Below are 23,430 nucleotides of genomic sequence, written 5' to 3'. Positions count from 1 at the left end.
GAAGCGGCGTGTGCCTTTTCATTCACACATGGGACAGCTCCCCTCCACACTGCTGCCAGCGACTCTCTGCGTTCTATGCTCATTCCTCTTTTTGTCATTCTAATTAGCTTTCAAGAAGGAAAAAAAAAACGTATATGATCGGAAATTTGAAAAAAGCAAATGCATGGACATGCAAAAAAGACACAGATATGAGAAGCATACACACTAAAACTCAGTTACAGGTACTGCACTAAAATAACTTAAGCTCTTAAAGAAATTTTGGGGAATATTAAAAAAAAATTGTTCACCATTTTATTTTGTAGTTTTCTTTCTCATTTTACTTTTTTTGTGCTTCATTATCATTCAGTAAAACATAGATGTAATGATTGTATGTCCTCATGAAATCAAAGACTCTCCTCGAAATCCAAAAATATGTATGTGGTCAAAAGAGACGGCCAGTTGTAACCAGGGGCAGACTGGCCATCGGGAGAACCAGGATTTTCAGCCAAAACTCATCTTACCATCTAACAGTCGGGTCTAAGTCGGGAACAAATTATCATGTAGTTGATACACTACAGTCCTAAAGTGTTTGCACAATCACAACAAAAAACAACAGACTGTGATTCACAGGACAACAACTGCAAGTCGTGTAGTGTACACTTGGCTTAACACACTCAGTCACCTCCAGTCAAAAATAGACTATCATACACATGCAGACATGCAATGTACTCTCTAATACATACTCTGAGACACCATCACATCCTCACACACACACACTCATCGGAGGTGTGAGATGGAAAACTGGTGAATCCCAGGGAGAGAGGAGAGAAGATCAGGTAAAGACAAATGTGGTGATGACAAGAGGGACAGACAGGTGGAGGAAGCTAAAAATCTCTCACAGGAATGCTTTAGACCCCACCTCCAACTGCAAGCTTATACACAGAGCGCACGCACACAGGCACGCACACAGGCACGCACACAGGCACGCACACAGGCACGCACACAGGCACTCAGGAAAATGTAAAGACAAACTCGTACTGATGCTGGACCTGCTACTCAGTGTTTAGTATAACTAAATTGTGAATACTGTATATTGTGCAATGCAACATTTATACCTTTTTCACCCTCGCTTGAATTTGATCAATTGTAAAAATGTGTGCAGAAGTGTCTTTACATGGATGGTGAATAATACAAGCAAAGAAGAACGCAACTATGTTGTGTCAAAAGCGTACAGCATTTTCAACAATACTTTGCTTGTTAGTGGGTAATTAAGCAAAGAACGCTTAAATTACTCCATCCTGATGTAATTAAAATGTCATCTCTTGTGTAACATTAACACTAGTGACAATGTGTTCACTGGGAAGCTTGCTTTAATAGTTTCTCACACTCATGGCTATTTTAATGCTATAACAATTGAAAAATGACAAGGGGGATTTTAGGGGATTTGTTCGGTCATTTAGCAATATTTTTTGGGAGCGACGTTTGCAGTGCAATCAAATTGACTTCTATGAGACACAACAGAATTTGATACTGAACCTGCAGATTAATTATTTGTCTCATGGACATGCTGGGTCTCTTTCGCAAGTTTGCTGCAATTTTAAATCCCAATTTAAGTATTATACTGTGATGCATATATTGATTTGTGACGCATGTAATGCAATACGTATTGTATCATGAAGTGATTGGCGATACCTGGCCCAATCAATTGAAATAGTTTTGCTGAATAAATATGATGTCATTAAATCTGCATGCATATAAACAAAAGTATTAGAAAAAGAACTGGTTTACATTTCATGTTACTAACCAAATAAATATTGTTTTACAGCATCTTACAAAAAGAATTTAGCCTTTTTCAGTCATGCCTGACAAAGTCTTGTAAAGATGAGAGCCGTTTCTGTTTATTGAGAGAGACATCTATATTTCTAGCCTCTGGATAACTGAATTTTGTGCAGACAAAATCCTATTACCAAAAGAAAATGGGTCTGCACGATGTGAAATCCCACTCTTTGGGAATCCGAAGTGAACCTGAACGTGCTCCCATATCCCTAGTGAGGCCATGAAAGACATTCAGATTTCATAAATCCTCCAGGAACGGAGATCACTCCCAGCAATATGAAAGAAATCTTACTAACACTATGCATCTTTATCTCATGTTATTTCTTGGTAGTTGCATCATTCTTGCCCACAGCTGGAGAAAATTGAGCGAATTAAAGCTCCCACCATCTGTTCTAGACACCTAATGATGCATTGTTTAAATGATTTCTTAAGTGCCACATGAGTGGGCATTGTCAAGATAGTGTTAAATGGCAGCTGAAAATCCTCTGCAGGTCACTTCCTAACCTTTCAACACTGCTTCGCAAAGTTCTGAAGACAAGCCAGGACAATGTTTATGGGAATTCCCTGGTATGGGAGCAGGTGGAGGACTATTACCTGGATAAGACAGGCCAAAATGGGAGTGTCACTCTTCTGTGGTCCATGCAAGTGTTGTTCAAAGATATCCACCCTTGTACAACTATAACGGTCAATATTATGTCAAGCCAGACTTAAGTGAGGTTTACAACTGATAACGTGGTTTCAGTGCTGTGGACTTAACATCAATCCCTACCCCCAGCAGTAATAGCTTAATTTGTCACCCTGACACACATACAAACACACACGTACGTACGTGCGCACACACACGGCTCAAATTCCTCATTAATTCCCAGCAGCCCATTATCTGGGGAGGAGGGGATAAACGCCTAAATTCAGTGCAGCCAATTTGAATATGTAATGGGTTAAAGATATAATCACTAAATCTAATTTGACAATTAGAACGTATTTCAGTTTTATGCACTTGACACAACTACACTACTCCATTTGAAAATGGAAAGAAACTTCATTAGCTTGACTAAATGTGCCAGTATTTTGCAAATTGTAATTGTGGAATTAGTGGGGGTTGAAGGATGCTGTCTTCAGGAGACACAGCGGCCGTGGTTATCCCCCTCCTTGTCACAGGTTTTTCATGTGTGCGCTGAGACAACAGGCATAAAGATACAAGAGGCTCCCTTGGGTTTTCCAACACCCCCACCTCTTCCCAAAGCTCCTGACAAAGCCTTTCCAGTCGCCAGTCTGACCCAGTAACCTGGCAAATAGCTTGGGGGTGTTGAGTAGCTTCTCGCGGGCTTCCTACCGCAAGTTTATCGAACAGTCCACTGATTGTCTACAGAGTAAAGTCACTTTTCTTCAAACGCAGTCGACTTGGCATTTGGATTAGATGGGCTTGTTTTAAACTCAATTGTGTGTCTTAACATACAGGAGCCTAGCAGGCAGTGATGGGGAGGTGCTATGGCTGAATGTGCTAATCCGGTTAGACACAGGCATCTTTCTTTACAGTCGTTTCACTGGAATGTACCTCCCACTAAAAATCCACCTAGACTGTACAGTGAGAGCACAAGCTCACTGCCAATTGCACTAGTTGTAAATAACAATACTCTCACATATGCAAAACCACTGTTGTTATGAAATGCCACAACTGCATCCAAGCGATGACATTTTCCTAATTTATGGCAGCGACGAGATACACTTAACTGTGCTTACAAACACAACTATAATTATATAAATGTTTCCAATCTAGTTAGGCAGGCCCTAAGGGTAGCGTCACTGCAAGTTACAGTTCCCTCTCCGTTTCAGGCGACAGCTCAGGAGCTCATGAAATATTGAGAGTATGCAGACAGCTGAAAGGTGCCGTGAGTTTTTGCTGCACGACTCAACAATCAGCTCTAATTAAAGCATTCATTTTTTTAGGCATCAGGAGAGGTGAGGAAAAACATTCATCTTACCCCCTGGTTCCCCTTGAAGCAAATTGATGGCTGATTTGGTAAGGACTCCTAGGAACAGAAAAAGAGAGGTAAAAATAGGTTGGTTAGCATATACTATTATTAAATAGAAAGAATTACATAGCAAAGAGGAACTCTCTTGATCCTGAAAATGCATCAAATCCACCTGAGTTAGAATTCTCAAAGAACAAAGGCAATGCTTTGCTAAAGAGATGCTTTAATAAAAACAATGCAAAATGGTGTTTATGTACTTACAATTACCAGCCTTAAATTGAGTGTTTGCCCATGATGCCTGCATTTCCACAAGCTGTGTTTATGTAGTAACTTTAGTGAAATATCATGCCTACCTATTAGCCTCCCTTCACAGTAATTACAGTCTCAAATTACTTGCTTTTCCCCATTGACAGAGGCACAGTTTTCTCCTGTATTAATTCATGCAGACTGAGAATGAAGGGGGGGTTGCTTCTGAGAGAATGAAAGGCTGGCTGTCACTGGCCTCTCGGCAGTGTCATGGTTTTGCTTGTGCAAACCTAAAGATCAAGGCTGGGCTTTGCTAATCTGCACTGGAATGTGTCTGATTAATAAATCTTAACTTGAAAGACATTGCATGAGTCAATCAAATGTTATTGTGTGAGGAGTGGATGGGTGTGAAGATGTTGAGTGTGTGTGTGTGTGTGTGTGTGTACACATGTAAACATGTATGAGAAGTGGGGGTGGGTCAGAGAAAACAGCATGGAAAATGGCCTATAAAAGGCATTTAGGCAACAAGTCTGCGTTCTCTTCCATTTTTTTTCTTTCCCCCAGCTAGGCTTTTGTAATTAGGACTAACAGGTAAAAAAAAAGTTATACAAGCATAACGCCTTTCTCTCTAAAGGTGCATCGGATACAATCAGACAGCCCTGTACATTATTAGCCCTGTTGTGTTTGTCTAGCTCAAAGTGTCCAAATAGGCCTTTCATAATAAAAATCTCTAATATGCTGTGAGCTGAGCTTTTAACACTCTTCTTGGGCCAATGTCCAGGAACATCAACAATAGCCTATATATTATATCTATAAACAGAAAAATACAGATTCATAACATAAAATGTATGAGATGGAGGGGGTGGGGTCGGGGTTAATCCCCACAACACTCAAAAACATTAAGGAAGGTCAAAAGACAGCACTTATTATCTTCAAGGTACAGCTGGAGCTTTGGTCAACAAACATGTTTATCTATTATGGATGTTGCAGGGAGAGGCAGTCATGTCACTCTATGCAAACAGTGAAGCTCAAGCTCAAAGGTGCAGGCTTATTGGTTCTTAGTTGTTGTCATGTGGCTGGATTAGTTGCTAAACATTAATGAAGGGGGGTGGGAGGGGGGGTTGTGGCTACTTGAACTTTTTTATTCTGTCTAAATGAAAGCTTATAAGCCCCATAATAAGCACAGTTCATAGGGAGCCAGTGAGGTATAGTTAGTGACCTGACTTGACCACATCAAGGTGATGGACTGTCACTGTCATTTGACAGTTATTCAATTGGTTTTCTAAAAATATTAGAAGAAACCTCAGCAGCAATGGAATGGGCCGGATATGAATGCCTTGTACACACTTTTACTGACAGAAACAAACAGATTTAAAGGGATGGTTCACCATTATTTACTCAGCCTAATGTTGTTCCATATGATTTCTTTCTTACATTGAACACAAAAGGAGATTTTAGGCAGAATGACAGCCTCAGTCACCATTGTATGAAATGAGATGCACAAAGCGAATGGGGACTAGGCCTGTCGCGATTATTAAATAACTGTCTGATCACAGTTATTTGCTGTAACCGAGATTATTGTGCACACCAAATTCCAATCACATTTTAATGCTCAAATAAGGGTATTGTAAGCGAATATATAAAAGCCATCAACAAAGCGTATGTCATTCAGTTGAACTCAGAATGACACAGAGCCGCACGAGAATGTCAACCAGAGCAGTTCCTGTCCGGAAGAGCATGTGAAGCGCTTCTCAAGCACTCTGACGTGAGCGCCGTCATCAGTGACCATGTCAAACACCAGAGAAAATATAATCGAACAAATATAAACTTTGACAGTGAACGCAAACCACTCCGGCTTCACTTTAAATGATTGAGTAATGGTAAATATTTCTGGTCATAATGGGTTCATATATACGTAGTGTTAATGACATGCAGTGGCAAAGGATGAAACAAACGCTTACTCTATTGCTGTAGAATGATAAAATTATGAAACTAAATCTTAAAGGTTTTGCTTCATGAGATATATGCAATTACTTGTTTGACAATTAATCATCAGACAAATTTCATGATTGTGACAGTCCTAATGGCATCTTTTGAGTTACACAGATAGGCATGCAGGTCGGGAACAACATGAGGACGAGTAAATCATGACTATTAACCCATTTCTGACTGAACTATCCCTTTAACAAGGAAAAATATTACTTGCACAAATACATTCATTTCTACATCGGTTTGGCCTTTTCACTTTTTTTTTCGAGCTCCAGTTACAAGCTCGAGGATCTTCTTGTGCCCTGATTGGGTCAAACAACATTCTACCAGCTTGACTGACCAATGAGCGACGACGTCCGCACGGCGTCCAAGCGTCTAAAGAACTAAAAACAATACGAAAGAGCACGCCAACAAAAATATACCTTCCTTGTCCAATGAGCGACCAGAAGCTCTGGCTTTGAGGTGAAACTGGCAAAGCACCCCATCCAGCTGGCGTCCACGTTTACCGCTGAGGTATATTGATATAACTGGAATCTGTGCTGTCCACCCGTCAGTGACAATGAGACATTTTTGATAGTTTAGCGGCGGTTAATTGGCAAAACAACGGCTTTACAAGGAAGGTGTCAACCTCTTTACATGAGGTGAACGGTGCATTAAGAAAGTTTTTATTTGTTATTTTTCATTACCTCCTCGGTGAATAGCATCTTATTATTTTTAGGTTTAATAGACCATGGTTGTCAGGCAATCGCTATTACAGTACTTAAAGCTTATCAATGCAACAACAGATTCCAATGTAAAAGGCAAAAAGAAGGTTAATTGCGCGTTAAATAAGCTTTAAATCTATGGATAGCTCACCAATACCTTAACAGCCACGTAAAATGTTTCATATGAATTTAATTCAAGGAAATAGCTAATGAAATTAGTTCATAACGAAAGAAAAAACGAACCCCAATGTACTAACATTGGACTGTTAAATGTTACTAAACGTATATCAGTTCGGGCTTGAGCCTTGGGCCCCTCTCAGACCCTGTGAGTGCTCTAAGTTAAAGAAACATTTCTCATGCTCAGTTTAAAAAGATAATTAAAACATTACATAAATAATTTTTCAGCATTACATCACTGTCATCTTGCATTTCCAATGATTTGTCAAAGAATAAAGCGGCGAGTTTACGTTATATCCAAAATGTAAAAGGATTTCATTTTCACCCGACCTAACGGAACAATATCGCGGTTCAAATAAGTTTTGTTTTAACATAAAAGTGTAAATAAGCAACACTGAATATTGAACTTTAAAGCAACAGTAACTATTGGATTTAGACGATTTCCTCCAGTCCCGATATATCTGTCCTTGTTAAGACAGCATATGGCACTTGAAGCGACTGACTCGGACCAAACAAATATCACTTTACAAACGTGAGATTTAACAATATAACGGAAGCGACCCTTTTGAAGTTCTGCGAACTTTTCTTTCCGTCCCATTGAGATCACTAGGTCACTGTTAACGACATAAAACACTTGCGAAATCAAATCAAATGCGTTACCTTGAGATTCTGATACGCTTCCAGCGTCCGGATGGCAGTGTCGGTTAGCTTGACGTGAAATATCGTTTTGTTGGGAACGCTTTTATTAATCTTTCCACAGGAGAGTCCGTACCGATGCTCCTGTCTCAACGCTGCCATGTCTGGAACTGAGGTGAACTGGCGACATTCTCGTCCAAACGTCACTCTCTGCTGGGCGGAGTTACGAGACAGCGTTGTGCCGACGTCATAGACACACAGAATATGCATATTTATTTCAGTATTAAATTACACCTGGGCATTGAAGTCGTCTGAAAAAAAATCTCAATTTCATGTTTGATCAAAACAGCCCTGGTGTGTTAAATCTGTTTTTCCGACCGCAAATCAAATAGAAATATTCTCTTTAAAACAGTATGTTGAAAAACAACTGCTATCAGCATGAGATCAAAGAGGGGTAATAGTTGGGGTTAAATGTTGATTCTATGTATATATGTTTTTCTTTTCTTTATTTACTGTATGAATCAATAAAAATGTTAATTACAAACAAAATAAGCCATTTTCATTCAATGTTATGTTATTCAAAGTGTCAGTATTTTGTTTGGTCATCCACAGAGTTTAGGGGCTATTCATGCACACTACGCTGCTCAACCAAACCTGTCTAAATGCCATTTTAATGCCCATGTCAAACAAAAATCAGCTTTTGCCCTTTGGTGAAATGCACTGTACCATAAACAGTGCCAACAGCCTCAAGAGAACGGAAAAAGTGACAAACTCTCTTGTGTGTTTCATCTGTAGAGACAAAACCAAGATCAGTATTCTTCAAACTGTATTTAAAGTAACATGCATATAATGCGATCTATATGACCCTGAAGAAAATGCATTAATACTTACATTAAATAAAATACAATACCATAAACTGCAATAATTGTACTCAACACATTCTAATTTTTCAAATTGAAGGACAAGCAGTCTATATGTTGCATTCACCATACAAATTTTAGTTTTTTAAACGTATGTGCTTATATTTTGTGGGTCTGTTAAGTGTAATCACATATACAAAACAGTGAAAGAGCTTGTCTTGAAATTGAACATTGCTCATTGATGTTTCCTCTACACCGAGGCATGTTGCAAACCAGGAAAAACCTGTTCATGTGTTCGGACTGTGCTAACTTCAGTCATTGTCCGTTCTCCTCATTAAAAGAGATTATTCCTTTGCTCAGTATCTAAACAAAAATCTGCCAATTTGTACATTAAAATACATTATAAAAAATACATTACATAACAATACATTACATATTATAATATTTGTGCATTATTTTATAAGGAAGAAATAACAAGAATAGCCATGAGTCCCTGAAGTCTTCTTATTGGTGGACGCATTCATGGAAACAACATTACAGAATGACGTGATGCAGTCACTAAGAAGCTTACAGACGTTGGCAGATTAGATTTTTCTTTTCTAATCCAAGAGATTACCACTGCACAACCCTACTGACCAGGCTGGCTTTACATTACAACACAATTCCTGTGCATTGATCATTTCTTGTTTTCTTTGATATATGAAACACACTGAAGCAGTGAAGTTACAGCATTCACAGCGAAAAATTAAAAGAAGGACCGTTTAAGAAGATTTACAGGAAATGGACTGGCCACAGATGGGATTTATATCATGCGGCACTACATGTCCATGAAAAGTCCATGTGGACACGCTGCTTTAGAATATACTACACAACATTGCTAATGGATGCAGGTGTTCATCAACTTGGCTGTTGATAATTTTTTCAAATCTTTTGCAAGTTTTAGAAGACGCTCTTCAGAAGAAATTGATGGTATCCTTAGCACTATTAGGGGACATGGAACCAGAGGCTGGAGAACTGGAGGAAAATGCATTGGAATCTGAGATATTTGGAGAATCAGTAAGGCATGCCGATCCAGGCTTTGGTGACCAAGAGGATCTAAACAGTGAGGCAGCTATTCTGCAGCCAAGGCAGGTGCTACAAGAACCATTCATGGGGTTCCAGAGAATGGATGTCACAGGAAAGGAGGATGAGAAGAAAGCAATGGAAAACAAAGAGGATGAAGAAAGAAGTGAAAAGAAATATGAAACTGAGAATAAAGAGGCAGAGGAAATGAGCGAGATTAAGTGTACTGAAAACTTAAGCGGCATAAGCAAAATGGACAAAGGGGACAATGTTCCAAGCAGAGAGGACACCAATGAACCCATCACCTCAAATACCCACTACACTACACCTGAGACCAATGAATCAGACATAGAGAAGAACAGAAAGCTCACAAAGACTCCCAGTTTTGGGAAAACAGTTCGGTTTAGGGAAATTGAGGCAGTGGAAGAGAGTGACAGCTCAGAGGACACTCTTTTTCCAGAATATGAGGTGGAAGATTGGACCACCAAAAGCTTTGAGGAGTTGTTTCTGGCAGATGACTGGGTGGACATTACAGGTAGGGCCATGATAGCAAATATCACAGCTTATCATGTTGCAAATAACTCCTTGATACCCCAAAAGCTATATCTTTGCTACATACCATACTGTATACGTGCTCAAGTCATCTTGCTTTAGGGTATTTTGGTCTTGTTGACATCTTTCACCTCCCCCTTTCCCACCACTACCCTGACTGTTTCTAGATGACCGTCTGCTGAGGAAGAAGGTGTTACAAGCCAGTACTGAGAATGTCCTGACCCCTGCTTGGGGTCAAGAAGTCACACTGAAAATGCAGGGTGTGCTAGAGGATAGGACTGTGGTGGAGAAAGACAGCAAGCTGGTCTTAGTAATTGGTGAAGGAGATGTCAACCAGGTGAGGCACATCAACAGGCAGAGGAGGGGCAGCCTCACATACTCACAAGACACTCTGGAACACCTGCCCACATGCTATCTGTCACCTTGCACCTGCTGCCTGCTAAATTTTCCATTGGGATTAACCTGTGCTTTAACATGTTGAGTTCTGTATGTGTTTACCCAAGGCTGGGAAAAGTAACCGGTTTGCTTATGTGAAATATATTCACTTTTTTTTATTTTGGAAGGTTAGAAAGGTTAGTCTTGTTTGCCAAGTTGTTTAGGCTATCAGTGTGCAAAATAAATGCAAAAATAAGCATAGTTCCTTTGAAGTGAGTTTGACATAGAGGATGACACTGATGATGATGTTATCTGATAAAGTAAAAAATGTGACTGTTCTGCATGTATAGGCTCTGGAAGAATGTGCCATTTCAATGAAGAAGGGGGAGATTGCCTTAATGCTTGCCGATTCACAGTACACCTATGCACTCCTAGGAAGGTAAGTACAAAAAAAGACCAGTTTAGCATACATTTTCATGCTGATCTAGGCTGATTTATACTGGTTAGTGCTTGTTACCAAATATGCTAATCTATTCAGCATTATTTGCAGAACATCCACAAACATTTGTCTGGAATTGAAACAGGCTTATTTTTTGGTGGATTTGGGTACTTTCACATTCTGTTATAAATTAGAAATTCAAGAAGGAGGGAAGGGTGGAGAACATTGCTGAGCAGGTCTCTTGTGACTTCAGTTTGAAAAGTAAAGTGGCTTCTATCCTCACAGGGTGGGGACAAAGTCCTTTTATACCTGTTGCTTTTAGGGCAAATGTCCAGTCCCCAGTTGCTTGCTAAATGAACCATGAACAGGAGCAGATGGCTTCCCCAAAACACCATTGAGGGCTTTCAGGAATAGCCAGAAACTCCTCCTCTTCCCTGCCCTCCCCTCCCATTCCCTTTCCTCTCAATTCTATAACTATAGGCAATGATTTTGTTTAACAACTCACTTCACTCACAAATTAACACAGTGTGGGTGAACACACATTCAGATCTTAGCTTAGTTGTAATTCTTCACTTTCAAAACAGTGTTGCCTAAATTAGCAGATTGAAAGAAATGTGTGACACATACATCAGATGATAGCAAAACTAACCATATCAGCCAACAAATACTCATGCTGATATTATTGAACAGAGCAACACTGACCTTGTATCTTAATTACACACACATTCGGGAATAATTTATTTCTTGAACCACAACAAAGTGTTTCAATTCATTGCATACAAATTATCATTCCTGGACCCTCTTGCTGAAAAGTCTGTGAAGACCAGCCATATGAAAAAGGCAACCAGTGAGACACAAATGACAAGCAAAAAATGACTAACACACATATGACCAGACATAAAATATGTATGTAGCCCAATGATAGTATCTACATATAATGTTTATAGCTGCTATAGAAATATAAGTACTTTTATCATGACAATTAAAGGAATATTTCGGGATCAATACAAGTTAAGCTCAAGCAACAGCACTTGTGACTTGTGGTTGATTACCACAAAAAATGATTTTGACTCATCTCTCCTTTTCTTTAAAAAGTTCCACTAAAGAGGCAATTACAATGAAAGTAAATGGGGCCAATTTTTGGAGGGTGTAAATGCAGAAATGTAAAGCTTATAATTTTTTAGAGTTTGTTGACATTACATCATCATGGCAACTACCTTTTAAAATTGGTTATAACTAAGAGTGGTGAGTGATTTTATCACATTAAAATCATGTTAACATGCATATTGTTGATTTCTTGTTGCTATACTTTTGAAAAAGTGATTATTTTAACATAAAAAAATTGGCCCAATTCACTTCCATTGTAAGTGCCTCACTGTAAACCAGAGTTTAGCTTTTTTTTTTTTAGAAAAGGAGGGGCAAGTCAAAATTCATTAATTTTTTGGCAATCAATATTATGCCACAAATGCTGTCAGCTTGTATTAAACCCAGAATACTCCTTTTAAATTAAATTTGTAAATTTGTGGCATAATGTTGATTAGCACAGAAATATTTCTGATTCGTCCATCGTTTATGCAAGCAAAAATTGCGATTATAGTAAGGCACTTCAAATGGAAGTGAATGGGCCCAGTCAAAACTATAGCCACAAGACATAATCAGTATACGTGTTAACATGATTTTAGTGTTATAAAATCTGAAATTTACATACATAACATCGTTATGACAACAAAATTGTAATATATGTATAGTTGTACACAGAAAAGATTGGTAAGTGAATTTATCACACTGAAACCGTGCATTTAAATGTTTATGGATTGGCACTATTAACTTCCATTACAAATGCTTTACAAAAACCACAGTTGTTTTGTGGTAATCAACATTTTGCAACAAATGCTGTCAATTGAGCTTAATTTGTATTACATTTGGAACATTCCTTTAAAGACCAGTTGTACTGAAATCAATAGTCGGTTTGTTTTGCATTTGTTTACATTGCATTCAGATGTCCACAAAGCAAATCTGTTCATGCAGATAAGCAGTGAACTGGTCATGTGCTTTCAGAAGTAAAGAAGTTCCAGAGCTTGCAATTTTGCATTGCATTTGCATCAAATTGTATGGCTAGCCATATGACATTTTCAATATAAAGTGCAATTATTTCCCTCCAGTGTGTCTTTGATTCCATCATCAGGAAACATGCTGCTGCATTTAGGATTCATGTCTGCAATTCTGGAATTAATTTACTTATTAGTGATTTACTTTTAAGCATGACATGAGCAGAGATTACTCAGAGATCCTAGGGGAACACAAGCCTGGGTCATGTTCTTCTTGTATCTTGATTGTGGTCTTGAGCTTTAGTCTGTTTGTATGCTGACTGCACAAGTGCATGTGTGTATGTGTGTGTTTGTGCGTGTGTAGCTCTGAGTGTGAGAGGGCTCTGGAGTGATCGTTAGGTATGGCAGTAGCAATGCAGACACAAGGGCTGATGGGACATGCTCCTGTGTGATTCTCTCTCTTTGGCCCTGTTATGAGTGTCCTCCACTGGGAGCAGGCTGCTGTGAGAGGCAGACAGATCCACAGTTAATGGTTGTTTTGATGCTACTGATTAGGGATGTGAACGGCAAACTTAAATTTAGCCATGGCCCTAAGGTAGACCTTGCAGTCTTCTTGCCAACAGTTAAAAGGGTGACAGCAAAGCCACTGTGACAACATCTCCTCCCATGGATCTGAATGGGTACAACACACACACACACACACACACACACACACACACACACACACACACACACACACACACACACACACACACACACACACACACAAACAAACAATGCTTCCCTAAAAATCAGCAGCATTTAATAGTGGTGCTAAAAGCAAACCAATACATATTTGTTTTGACTTAAACCCCTTAATGTGGTGTGTGTAATTTATCCAATGTTAAAGGAATATTCCAGAATTATGTTATGATTCAATTAAGCTCAATCGATAGCAAATGTGGCATAATGTTAATTACCAAAAAAAAAAATATATAATATATATATATATTATTTAGACTAATTTCTTATTTTCTTTAAAAATAACTTTCTATACGATGGCAGTGAATGGAGCCAATTTGTGTAGGGATTAAAGGCAGAAATGTGTATCTTATAATTTTATAAAAGCATTCTAAAACTTGTGTATTATCTGTAAAGTTGTTAAAATATGATGGTCGTTTTGGAGTTTAAGGGGTTATGGCACTATGTTGTAAACTTGGATATAACTTTACACAGAAAATGGTAGTAGGCCCTTTTTTGTTAATGTTAACACGCATATTATTTAAGTCTTGTGATTATACTTTTGAAATGGTGAGGTTTGTAATGTTTGCACATTGGCCCCATTTACCTCCATTGTAAGTGCAAGTTGGGGACAAGTTGAAATTAGGATAATATTTGTTAATCAACATTATGTCACACGTGCTGTCGATTGAGCTTAACTTTTATTGAATCTGGAATATTCCTTTAAAATTCTTTCTTCTATCCCAGCATAATATGCAGAGAAAGCTATATGTAAACCATATGTAGGTTGATTTCACCTAAAAGTGTAACAGTGAGTCCGTTTACATGCAAACCATTATGCGGATTACTCTCTAAAATCAGCTTATTTAAAAAATCTGACAAGGCAAGAAATCTGTGTTTACATGACATTTGAAATAATTGAGTTATTCTCTGCTTTTGATGTCAAACCATGAAGAGGCATACGCTCAACATGTGCGCACATTGGGTGAGCCGGTAAGAACACCGGGTAAGGTTTTTACATGTCACACAAAATCTGCATAGTAGGCAAAAATTTCCCGTGTTGATCAGATTATTCATAAGCCATTTATGGCCTTAATGGCGATAAAGGAACACAGTTTATTGCGTTTACATGACGGCACGCATTGTCTACTTATTAAGCATAATCGGTGTAAGAACCTGCATGTAAACACGCTCAGTTTTGCCCAGTCATGCTATCAAAACTTTCCTCTGTTTGTTTGAGCACCCAGTCCAGTCCCAGAAATTGCACAATTTAGCTTTAATAATAAATATAACTAGTACTGAAAACTGCATAATACTCTTCTAAAAAGTCAACATAATGTAAATAGGCCTGTTCAAGTTTTCGGTTAGAAGCGAGCATGAAAAAGGCTCCTTTGACAAGTAACACTCACCTCCAAAAATATCATCTCCAACATGTTTTTCTTATTTGACAACTGTGACGGCTTGTTAAAGTGGCAGTCTGGCAGATGGAGGGGGTGGAAAGAGGGAAAGAGAGGAAGCTACTGGGGGAAGATGGGAGGAAGGTAGAGTTAAAAGGAGCCTGAGAGAAAATCTCATTTAGTTTCTCTTCAGTGGCTGTAGCACGCATTGACTGAGCCTTGTCAGTAGCCTGTTACAGACAGCCCTGTGTCCTCCAAGAGCACTTCACAGCTTTTTGTTTGAGCCGTCTGCAGACAGACTAATTCAACTGACTGTGATAGGAGTTGCAGAGTAGAGTGGGTGGCAGTTCTCTTGCGCATTCGTCTCTAATGCATTTATCAGAGCAGGGTTATTAGCAAGCTTATTCCTGTATGGACCAGCAAGGAAACTATTTTTGTAATTAATAGAGATGAATTAAGGAGGATAAAGTGCACCAATGTTGATCTGCCAGCATAGAACAAAGAAATAACCAAGTAACTCTGATCATCACTTTCTCAACATTCTAAGTCCGAGACCAAATAAGAGACACAAAGGTCACCAAGAGTTTCCAAAAAGTCGAAGACATTGGGAAGACCCACTGAGCAGGCTTACAAATGCATGTAGGCAGTATCTGCAAAGCTTTACTCTCACACAAGACCAACAGTGTAAGAACCTGCTGAAATTACTTGCATAGCTTGTCACTAGCAAAAGGAGATGTCAGGCAGAAGGACAGCCCAGAATGTATGGAAAAAAGATTAAATGAAAATTAATGGTGACTGAGTCTGTCAGTCCCTAACATTCTGCCATACATCTCGTTTTGTATTCCACAGAGCAAAGAAAGTTGAGTAAATGATGACAAAATTGAAATATTTGTGTGAACTATCTCTTTAACTAGCTTGTCCAGGTCCGCTCTCTAGACCATCACCAGATTATCACTACCAATCCAGTCTGGACTAGCATGGAAATTCATGCTGGTCTAAGCTGGTATGTTAAACAAAAATTATGTATGATGTCATTCTGGAGCAGATGGCAGAAACGCTGATATGTTTACCCTTTAAGTGCTAAGAAGAGTCCTCCAATCACATTCAGTTTGTTATGACTCATACTGTCCCAAGCAATCATTTAATAGATGGCTGATTTGTGCTTCACATTTGCATAGAATATGCTGAAGACAATGAAGATACAGAAATCCCAGGCAGCTTTAAAATTGCTTCTAATAGAAATGAGTCACCCATTTTGCTGGAAAACACGATAGCAGATCACTGCTCACGCACTCACACCCCATCACACAAACAAACACACTCCTCTTTTCTCACTATCGCACACTAAAAGACACACATAGATAGACAAACACCCTCGTTCTAAACCACATTCCTATTTAGTCTCTCTAGCTTTTATCTGTCCACATGCTGGAATTCAATACCTCCCACAAATAAACATGAACAATACAAATGAACAAATAACAAATTAGTGTGAGCCAAGTACTAAAGTTCTCATGCCAAACAGAGCCGTGTGCAAGTGTTTTGTGTGTTATGGCAGGAATATGATGCTGTTTTATATGACAAGATGACGAGGTCTGCCTCCCTGTTGGTCTTGGTGAAAAGCACAGTAGATTCAGTGAGCTGTGCTAGAGAGGAAAGTGAGTATTTACTCGGACATGCCATAAAATTTTATGAACAATCGCCCAGATGGCCTAGGATGAACTGGAGTGGATGACTAACATTATATCAATATACTTTGCTTAATCTGAAATAATTTCAGACACAAACCAATCCAGTTGTTTTATTCAGTTAAGTGCTACATTTTAAGCAAAATCCAGTCCCCAAATGACCCCTAACCAGGCCCAGTGCTTGCTAGAGTGAGCTGCAATGAGCAAAGCAAATATGAAGGCATAGTGGAGTGCTTGGTTAGAACTTAAGGTAAACCAAAGGTCACTGGGGTATTATAGACACCGTGCCTCTTATTGGCCTGTATTATTTCACTTAAGCCCATTTCATTATGGCATGTTTCCTGGGAAAGCTCTAGTTAACCATAATAAAGCTCAAAACAAATCCTTACCATATGTCATGGGGCGGTAAACTGCAAATCAGCTCAGCATTTAAGGTAGATTTTAAACTTTTCAATGTAACTCACTCAAATCTTGTCCAAACGTGGGATTATTTAATTGTACTGAAAACTAATTGTTTTATTGAAGGAAAGTTTTTGCATATACTTTAATGTTGCCTGTGATATGATCTCTTCTATTTGACTTTGACCTGAACAAACCTAATGAATAATAATGAAATCACTGTAGTGCTTCTTCTGTTGACCTTCAGTATCTGCTAACTGATGTGTGGCGACCATACAATCTATTGCACATTCATGATATGTCAGAATTATCGTATTTACGTATAATCGAGTTCGTTGCACATGAAGGGCAGAATAAAGTTGGACATACCAAGTGGATGTTTAAAAAAATTAAGAAATCCAGACTATTCATGTTTTTTTTTTTTTCAGATCAAAATCTCTTGAAAGCACACATAATTACAACTTTTGGCTTGTAAATACTAGTGAAAACTTTCCAGCAGAAAATGGTACAGCGAAATTATCAACACTCTTGCCGCAAGTACTACTATATGTGACATTCCAGTGATATACACAGGTCCTTATGTACTCAAATTCATGCACTCTTATTTCTAGAGAATGTTGCTACCTTTGAGCTACAGAGGGACAGAAGCATCAAGAGAGATGCAAACAGACTGAGCCTTTAAGCAAACATTGTGTGAGCTGTGTAGGTGTGCAAAATGATGAGATGTCTCTTCTCTCATCTGAATGTCAAATTATGTGATGAGGATTTTGTTAGTGAATGTGCCATTGATACAATCTTCCGGCTGCACTGACATATGACACATTCTCACATACACACGTACTCATGCACACAATCATAATCACACACTCATACGCATACAGCCACGTGATGAGTCTGTTCACAGCATGGTTTTTTAATCAACACACAAAGTCCTGGGTTCTGGTGACTGTTTGTTGGCCAAGTCTTGAGAAAGTCCAGAATTAGCAGAGGAAAAGAACTGGCAGTAACCTCTGCACATCATACTCAGAAAATATCTCTCTGCAACTCAAATGGATTAATCAGTCAAAAGGCTGCAAAAGTATCAAACAAAACAGAAATTGCATCTTACATCATGAGACATAACACTATGGAGGTAGAGAATTTATTTGACATTTACCAACAGTGGCTAGATGTAGACAATTTTACCGATTAATCAGTGCCAATAGTTGCTCTTTGTAACTATCGGTTATCGGCAGATAGTTACCAATAGTTTTCTTTATTCCTCTGTGTTCCTCTGCCTCTAGACATGAAATACAACTAACCACTGACACACAATATTCATCCATATTTTTATTCTCACTACAATACAAATTTGTTTTTTTGATTAGATAACTTAAGTGTTCTAATTTGAAACATGAACTTGAAAAGAAAAATGTGACTATATGAAAACATGCCCCGTCAGCACACACATCGTGTCTCCAACTTTATATTGCGAAAAATAATAAAAAACCTCATCTGGTGAAATAATTTATATATACTTGTAAAAGACTTCACGCAGGGAGAGAAAGGAGGACACAGGGAACTGGATACTTCAACTCAAAGGTATAACTTTTAATAAACAAACTCAAAATCACTTCAGCATCACACTCATTAGCTTAACTCAACACAGACTGTTTCAGACTGGTAGCTCTCTATCCTCTTGCCGCTGGCGTCGTCTCTTTAATACTGCTCTCCCCAAGCTCTCTGCCATTGGAAACAGGTGTCAATCATTATCTGGCTCAGGTGTATGCACCCTTACCACTTTCTCTCTCTCCGGGTGGACGCTCGACCACGCCTCTGCTGCCACACTTCTGTATGTGTATATATATATATATATATATATATATATATATATATATATATATATATATATATATATATAATCCTTAATCTGGTAAATATATAGTCTGTAAAAGATTAATTTGGTAAATATTATGTATAGAGCATTGTAACGCAACCAAGTCTACATTCTATTTAAAATATGAGAGATAATTATGTGTATTTTGGGGGTTGTTCATAGTCCCATCAAATTTGTTTTCTGTTTATTATTGGTTTTGGATTCACAATAAAGAGGTTTTATTAATTTTGTACACTTGTAGCTTCTATATTTGTACCAGTCATAGTAAGGAATGGCATTTTTAACATTATATAAATCAATTTTAGAAACTATCGTCCAATAAATTCGTTATCAGTCTAGCAAAATCCACTATCGGTTGACCTCTGACAATGACCCCAAAAAGTATTGTGACGCTTTTAAGTCACACTTAAAATCTATATATATATTATTTTAAACGTAGTAAATTTTCTTTGTGCTATATTTCTTTAAAATAAATACCACTTGGCTTAATATATTTTTTATATAACGCAAAGTCATTTATACATTTTAAAGTGTAGTTTAAGTGTCCAAATACTTTTTGGGCCAGTGAATACCAATATTTTTAACACATGAGGCTAATCCTCCACAGCCATGTTTCTTTTCAATCATACAAATAACCATCTTAACCATCAAAATTCACCTGTCTCTCCAAATGACTGTCTGAGACTTTATAATAGACTTCATTATAAATGTGAAAGAATGTTGTGCTTTTATCAATTTGTATGATTTGTACAGTATGTTTTTAATAAGTAGTTAATAAGCGAATTGCTTAACAAAGAGGTGTGGGAGTGTGGCACATTAAATATGACTAATGCATCACTGCATGTGTGTGTCTCAGAGAGAGAATGCATGAGGTTGCATGACTCATGGTGATTGACCAATCACTGCTGGTGTACAATCCAGTAGTTACACTGTATTGTTATGAAGGGCAGATATTCATATGAGAAACAGTCAGCCAATTAGTGCAATTGTTGATATGTAAAAAAACAACACGGTTTCCAGCTAATGCTGATGCATTCCTGTTATCTGCCTATTCTATTTTAGAGAGAGACAAACACATGTTTGAAATGCATGCAAATATAAGCGTAAATGTTGTCACTCAGAGTTACTCAGAGTCAGTTTTGGAAACATTCCAGCAGCAGATTTATGATGTGAGCTGTAGGTGTCACGTGATTTCAGAGATTAAGAGACTGTCAAATCCAGCTGAAACTTATGCAGAAAACTGAATCAGAGCCACACCCGACTGTCACACAGTATGGTCTGGCTACACACACACACACACACACACACACACACACACACACACACACACACACACACACACACACACACACACACACAGTTAGTGCGGCTATCCTTATGAAGACTCTCCACAGACATAATGATTTTTATACTGTACGAACTATAGACTATATCACCTGACCCTTTGCCTATACCTAACCATCACAAAAAAACATAATTCCAATAGCTTTAAAAACATACAATATATATATATATATATTTGTATGTTTTTAAAGCTATTGGAATTATGGGGACACTAGAAATGTCCTCATAAACCACATTTATAGCATAAATCCTTGTAATTACCAGTTTCTAACCTAAAAAAATATCCTCGTAAACCACCCAAATCTGCCCACACACACACACACACACAAATTCTTGCCACAAAAAAAATCTAATGATTATAGCCTTACACTACACTATGAGGGTAGGCTGTATCATTTGGTACATTGTGCTCTTATTGTGGACACATCAAATTACTGTACTGTACTGTCTACATTTCTGACAAAAACTCACGTCATCATTGTTATAGAACTCTTCAGAATTATGAAGTAATTACAATGGTGTTCTAAAATGCATCATTAACTTTATTAACCTGAAAAATTATTGTATTTATAGCAATCGTTCAAGGAAACATGAATACTTTAGTGAACCTTCAACCTAAAAAAGAACAATTGCCCAGTATTAACATTTTGAGCAAACAGTAAAAGTTTTCATGAGATCATGTCAATTCACTTCCTTCAAAAATTCCTACAAATGGGCAAATGTGAACCGGACAGATGAAACCACACGCACGTCAATTGGACTACATGTACATACCAGTGGCGTAACTTGTACTTGTGATTGTACTGTAAATGAGATGGCTGGTGAAGTTCAGGGCGCACACTTGTCTGTTAGGGCACCTCGTGCCACCGGCAAGATGCCATTTCCTGTGGTAATTTGTTTTTTAAAACTAATTCCAGGGTAATATAACACAAAGAATAATGTTATAGATTTACACTCAATATTTAGAAGATTTATAACATAAAAAAATTGCGAGATTTACGCTGCTAAATAACATTTACATTTGGCAGATGCTTTTATCCAAAGCGACTTACAGTGCCCTTACTACAGGGGCAATCCCCCCGGAGCAATTTGGAGTTAAGTGTCTTGCTCAAGGACACAATGGTAGTGGCTTTGGGGCTCGAACCAGCAACCTTCTGATTAACAGTTATATGCTTTAGCCCACTACGCCACCACCACTCCTATAAAAATAAGGCGGAAATGCATCAACACAGTCTGTGAAAAAGGTCTATTGCATGCGTTCTATGCTGATGAAGGTATAGTCAGTTAAACTGTGCAGACAGTTTAAAATTTTAAGGTAATCACGGGATCCCTTAGACTGTGGGCGCCAGTGCAGCTGCCCTGCCCGCACTGCCTGTAGTTACGCCACTGGTAAACACTCACACAGAGAGAGACACCCACACATACCTGCTAATTAATGTACACTGAACCTCAGATATACTATCTCTCAGATTAATCGCTAATGATAACAGTGACCTGTTCATGCCTCAGGTGTGTTGTATTGTGTACTGACACAAATCACAGTAAAACCTGAACTCAATAGAAACCAGCTAGTGTTTGGCTGCATACTCTATTGTATATTTCTCTTTTTTTATCTGTTATATCTTATTATTTATTTTTGTCACTACATGTATATATGTTTAAATGTATATGTTTGTATGTATGTGTATATGTTTATATTCTCTGCACTGGAAGCTTCTTTCACCAAGACAATTTCCTTGTGTGTAAGCTTACTTGGCAATAAAGCTCATTCGAATTCTGATTCTGATATTTACAGCAAATGTTGTCCACTAAATTATTTTTTTTCGTTCCATGCAAGACTAAATATTTGGTTTGATAATCTTGAGCAATCTTGCTTCTGTCTGACCTGTGCATGTGCACCTCTTCTCCATTCTGTTTACTGCTTGTACTTGACTTGTACTGTACTTGTACTGTCCTGGCAACCTCAGGCAACTTGTGTCACCCACATCAACTTGACATTCATTGTAGCATGATACTGCTCTGACTCCAAAACCTTTTTTTTCTGAAACGTCTTATACACTAGAATATTGAATATTTTCCAGTGCTACATTAAGCAGTTAATGAAAGCTGTGTCAGCTTAATTAGGGTCCTATGACACTATAGCTGTGAATATGTTTACATGCGCACAGATACGCGAATAAATAAATATCATAAAAGTTTATTTAAGAAATCCGACAATGCAAGAAAACGACTCGGTTACTAACGTAACCTCGGTTCCCTGAGAGGAGGGAACGAGTATTGCGTAAGTAGCTTACGCTATGGGAAAACTCCGTTTCTCGAGAAATATTGAAGTCTTTATGTAAAACGCATTGCAGCTGCACAGCAGACAGTAATGAGCGAGGCAGCTCGGTCATTGGCTGTGCTGCGGCAACTGCTCGAACCAATGACGGGGTGACTCTGAACGCCTCGCGTTCGCGCGCTCAGAGCCCGCCGAAATTAGCATAGCCAGGCTATATAATGGGCACCCCATCATGCAAGTTCCTTTAAGTTCAATCAACTGAAGCGAACTGACCAAGCAAAAGCACGGCAGCTTACACAATACTCGTTCCCTCTCTCCTATTGCGTAAGTAGCTTACGCTATGGGAACACCCTGCAAAACGCCGTGCGTACTGACTTCGCTCTATAAAGCCAGAGGCAGATGCCTGAGCCTAAAAGCAAAGTGATTATTCCACGAGCCGGCCAACGGCGAGCTATATAACGGGATAACACAGAGCGCCTTTGCCCCAAGGTGGGGCGCTCATTGTACAAACACAAGCACATATCTTATGTACTGAGTTTTCTATGTACTGATATGCATAAAAAATCCTCTAAGTCGGTCAGAGACGGACCTTGTAAGGAGGAGACAATGCTCAGCATATACATAATCCAGTCCATTCTACAGTCAGGCTGATAGAATGTTGGAATGCATTTTTCTATGTACTGGCATGCATAAAAAATCCTCTAAGTCGGTCAGAGACGGACCTTATAAGGGAGGAGATAATGCTCAGCATATACATACTCCAGTCCATTCTACAGTCAGGCTGATAGAATGTTGGAATGTAATGAGGGGACCTGTAGGTTATAAAACCTGATAAATGTCGAAGGCGAGGCC

The 23,430-nt window shown here is 38.5% G+C and overlaps 2 protein-coding genes across 2 annotated transcripts in view; one reads left to right on the top strand and one right to left on the bottom strand.

Annotated features, from left to right (window-relative positions):
• Positions 1 to 7,722, bottom strand: part of LOC127661861 (RNA polymerase II elongation factor ELL2-like) — a 60,527-nt gene extending 52,805 nt beyond the window's left edge. Inside the window, exons 1-2 of the mRNA XM_052152792.1 lie at positions 7,565 to 7,722; positions 3,798 to 3,845 (exon numbers count right to left, since the gene is read on the bottom strand). Of these exons, the coding sequence (XP_052008752.1) occupies positions 3,798 to 3,845; positions 7,565 to 7,702 (186 nt within the window). The 5' untranslated portion in view covers positions 7,703 to 7,722. The remainder of the gene's footprint in view (positions 1 to 3,797; positions 3,846 to 7,564) is intronic.
• A 1,644-nt stretch (positions 7,723 to 9,366) lies between these two features.
• Positions 9,367 to 23,430, top strand: part of LOC127661862 (peptidyl-prolyl cis-trans isomerase FKBP8-like) — a 72,067-nt gene continuing 58,003 nt past the window's right edge. Inside the window, exons 1-3 of the mRNA XM_052152793.1 lie at positions 9,367 to 9,997; positions 10,182 to 10,351; positions 10,740 to 10,828. Coding sequence (XP_052008753.1) covers positions 9,367 to 9,997; positions 10,182 to 10,351; positions 10,740 to 10,828 — 890 coding nt within the window. The remainder of the gene's footprint in view (positions 9,998 to 10,181; positions 10,352 to 10,739; positions 10,829 to 23,430) is intronic.

Source organism: Xyrauchen texanus, chromosome 21 (assembly GCF_025860055.1).
Source record: "Xyrauchen texanus isolate HMW12.3.18 chromosome 21, RBS_HiC_50CHRs, whole genome shotgun sequence".
In the NCBI taxonomy this organism is placed as follows: Eukaryota; Metazoa; Chordata; class Actinopteri; order Cypriniformes; family Catostomidae; genus Xyrauchen; species Xyrauchen texanus.
Note: the sequence above shows the minus strand (reverse complement) of the source record. Positions and strands in the feature narration are given on the sequence as shown.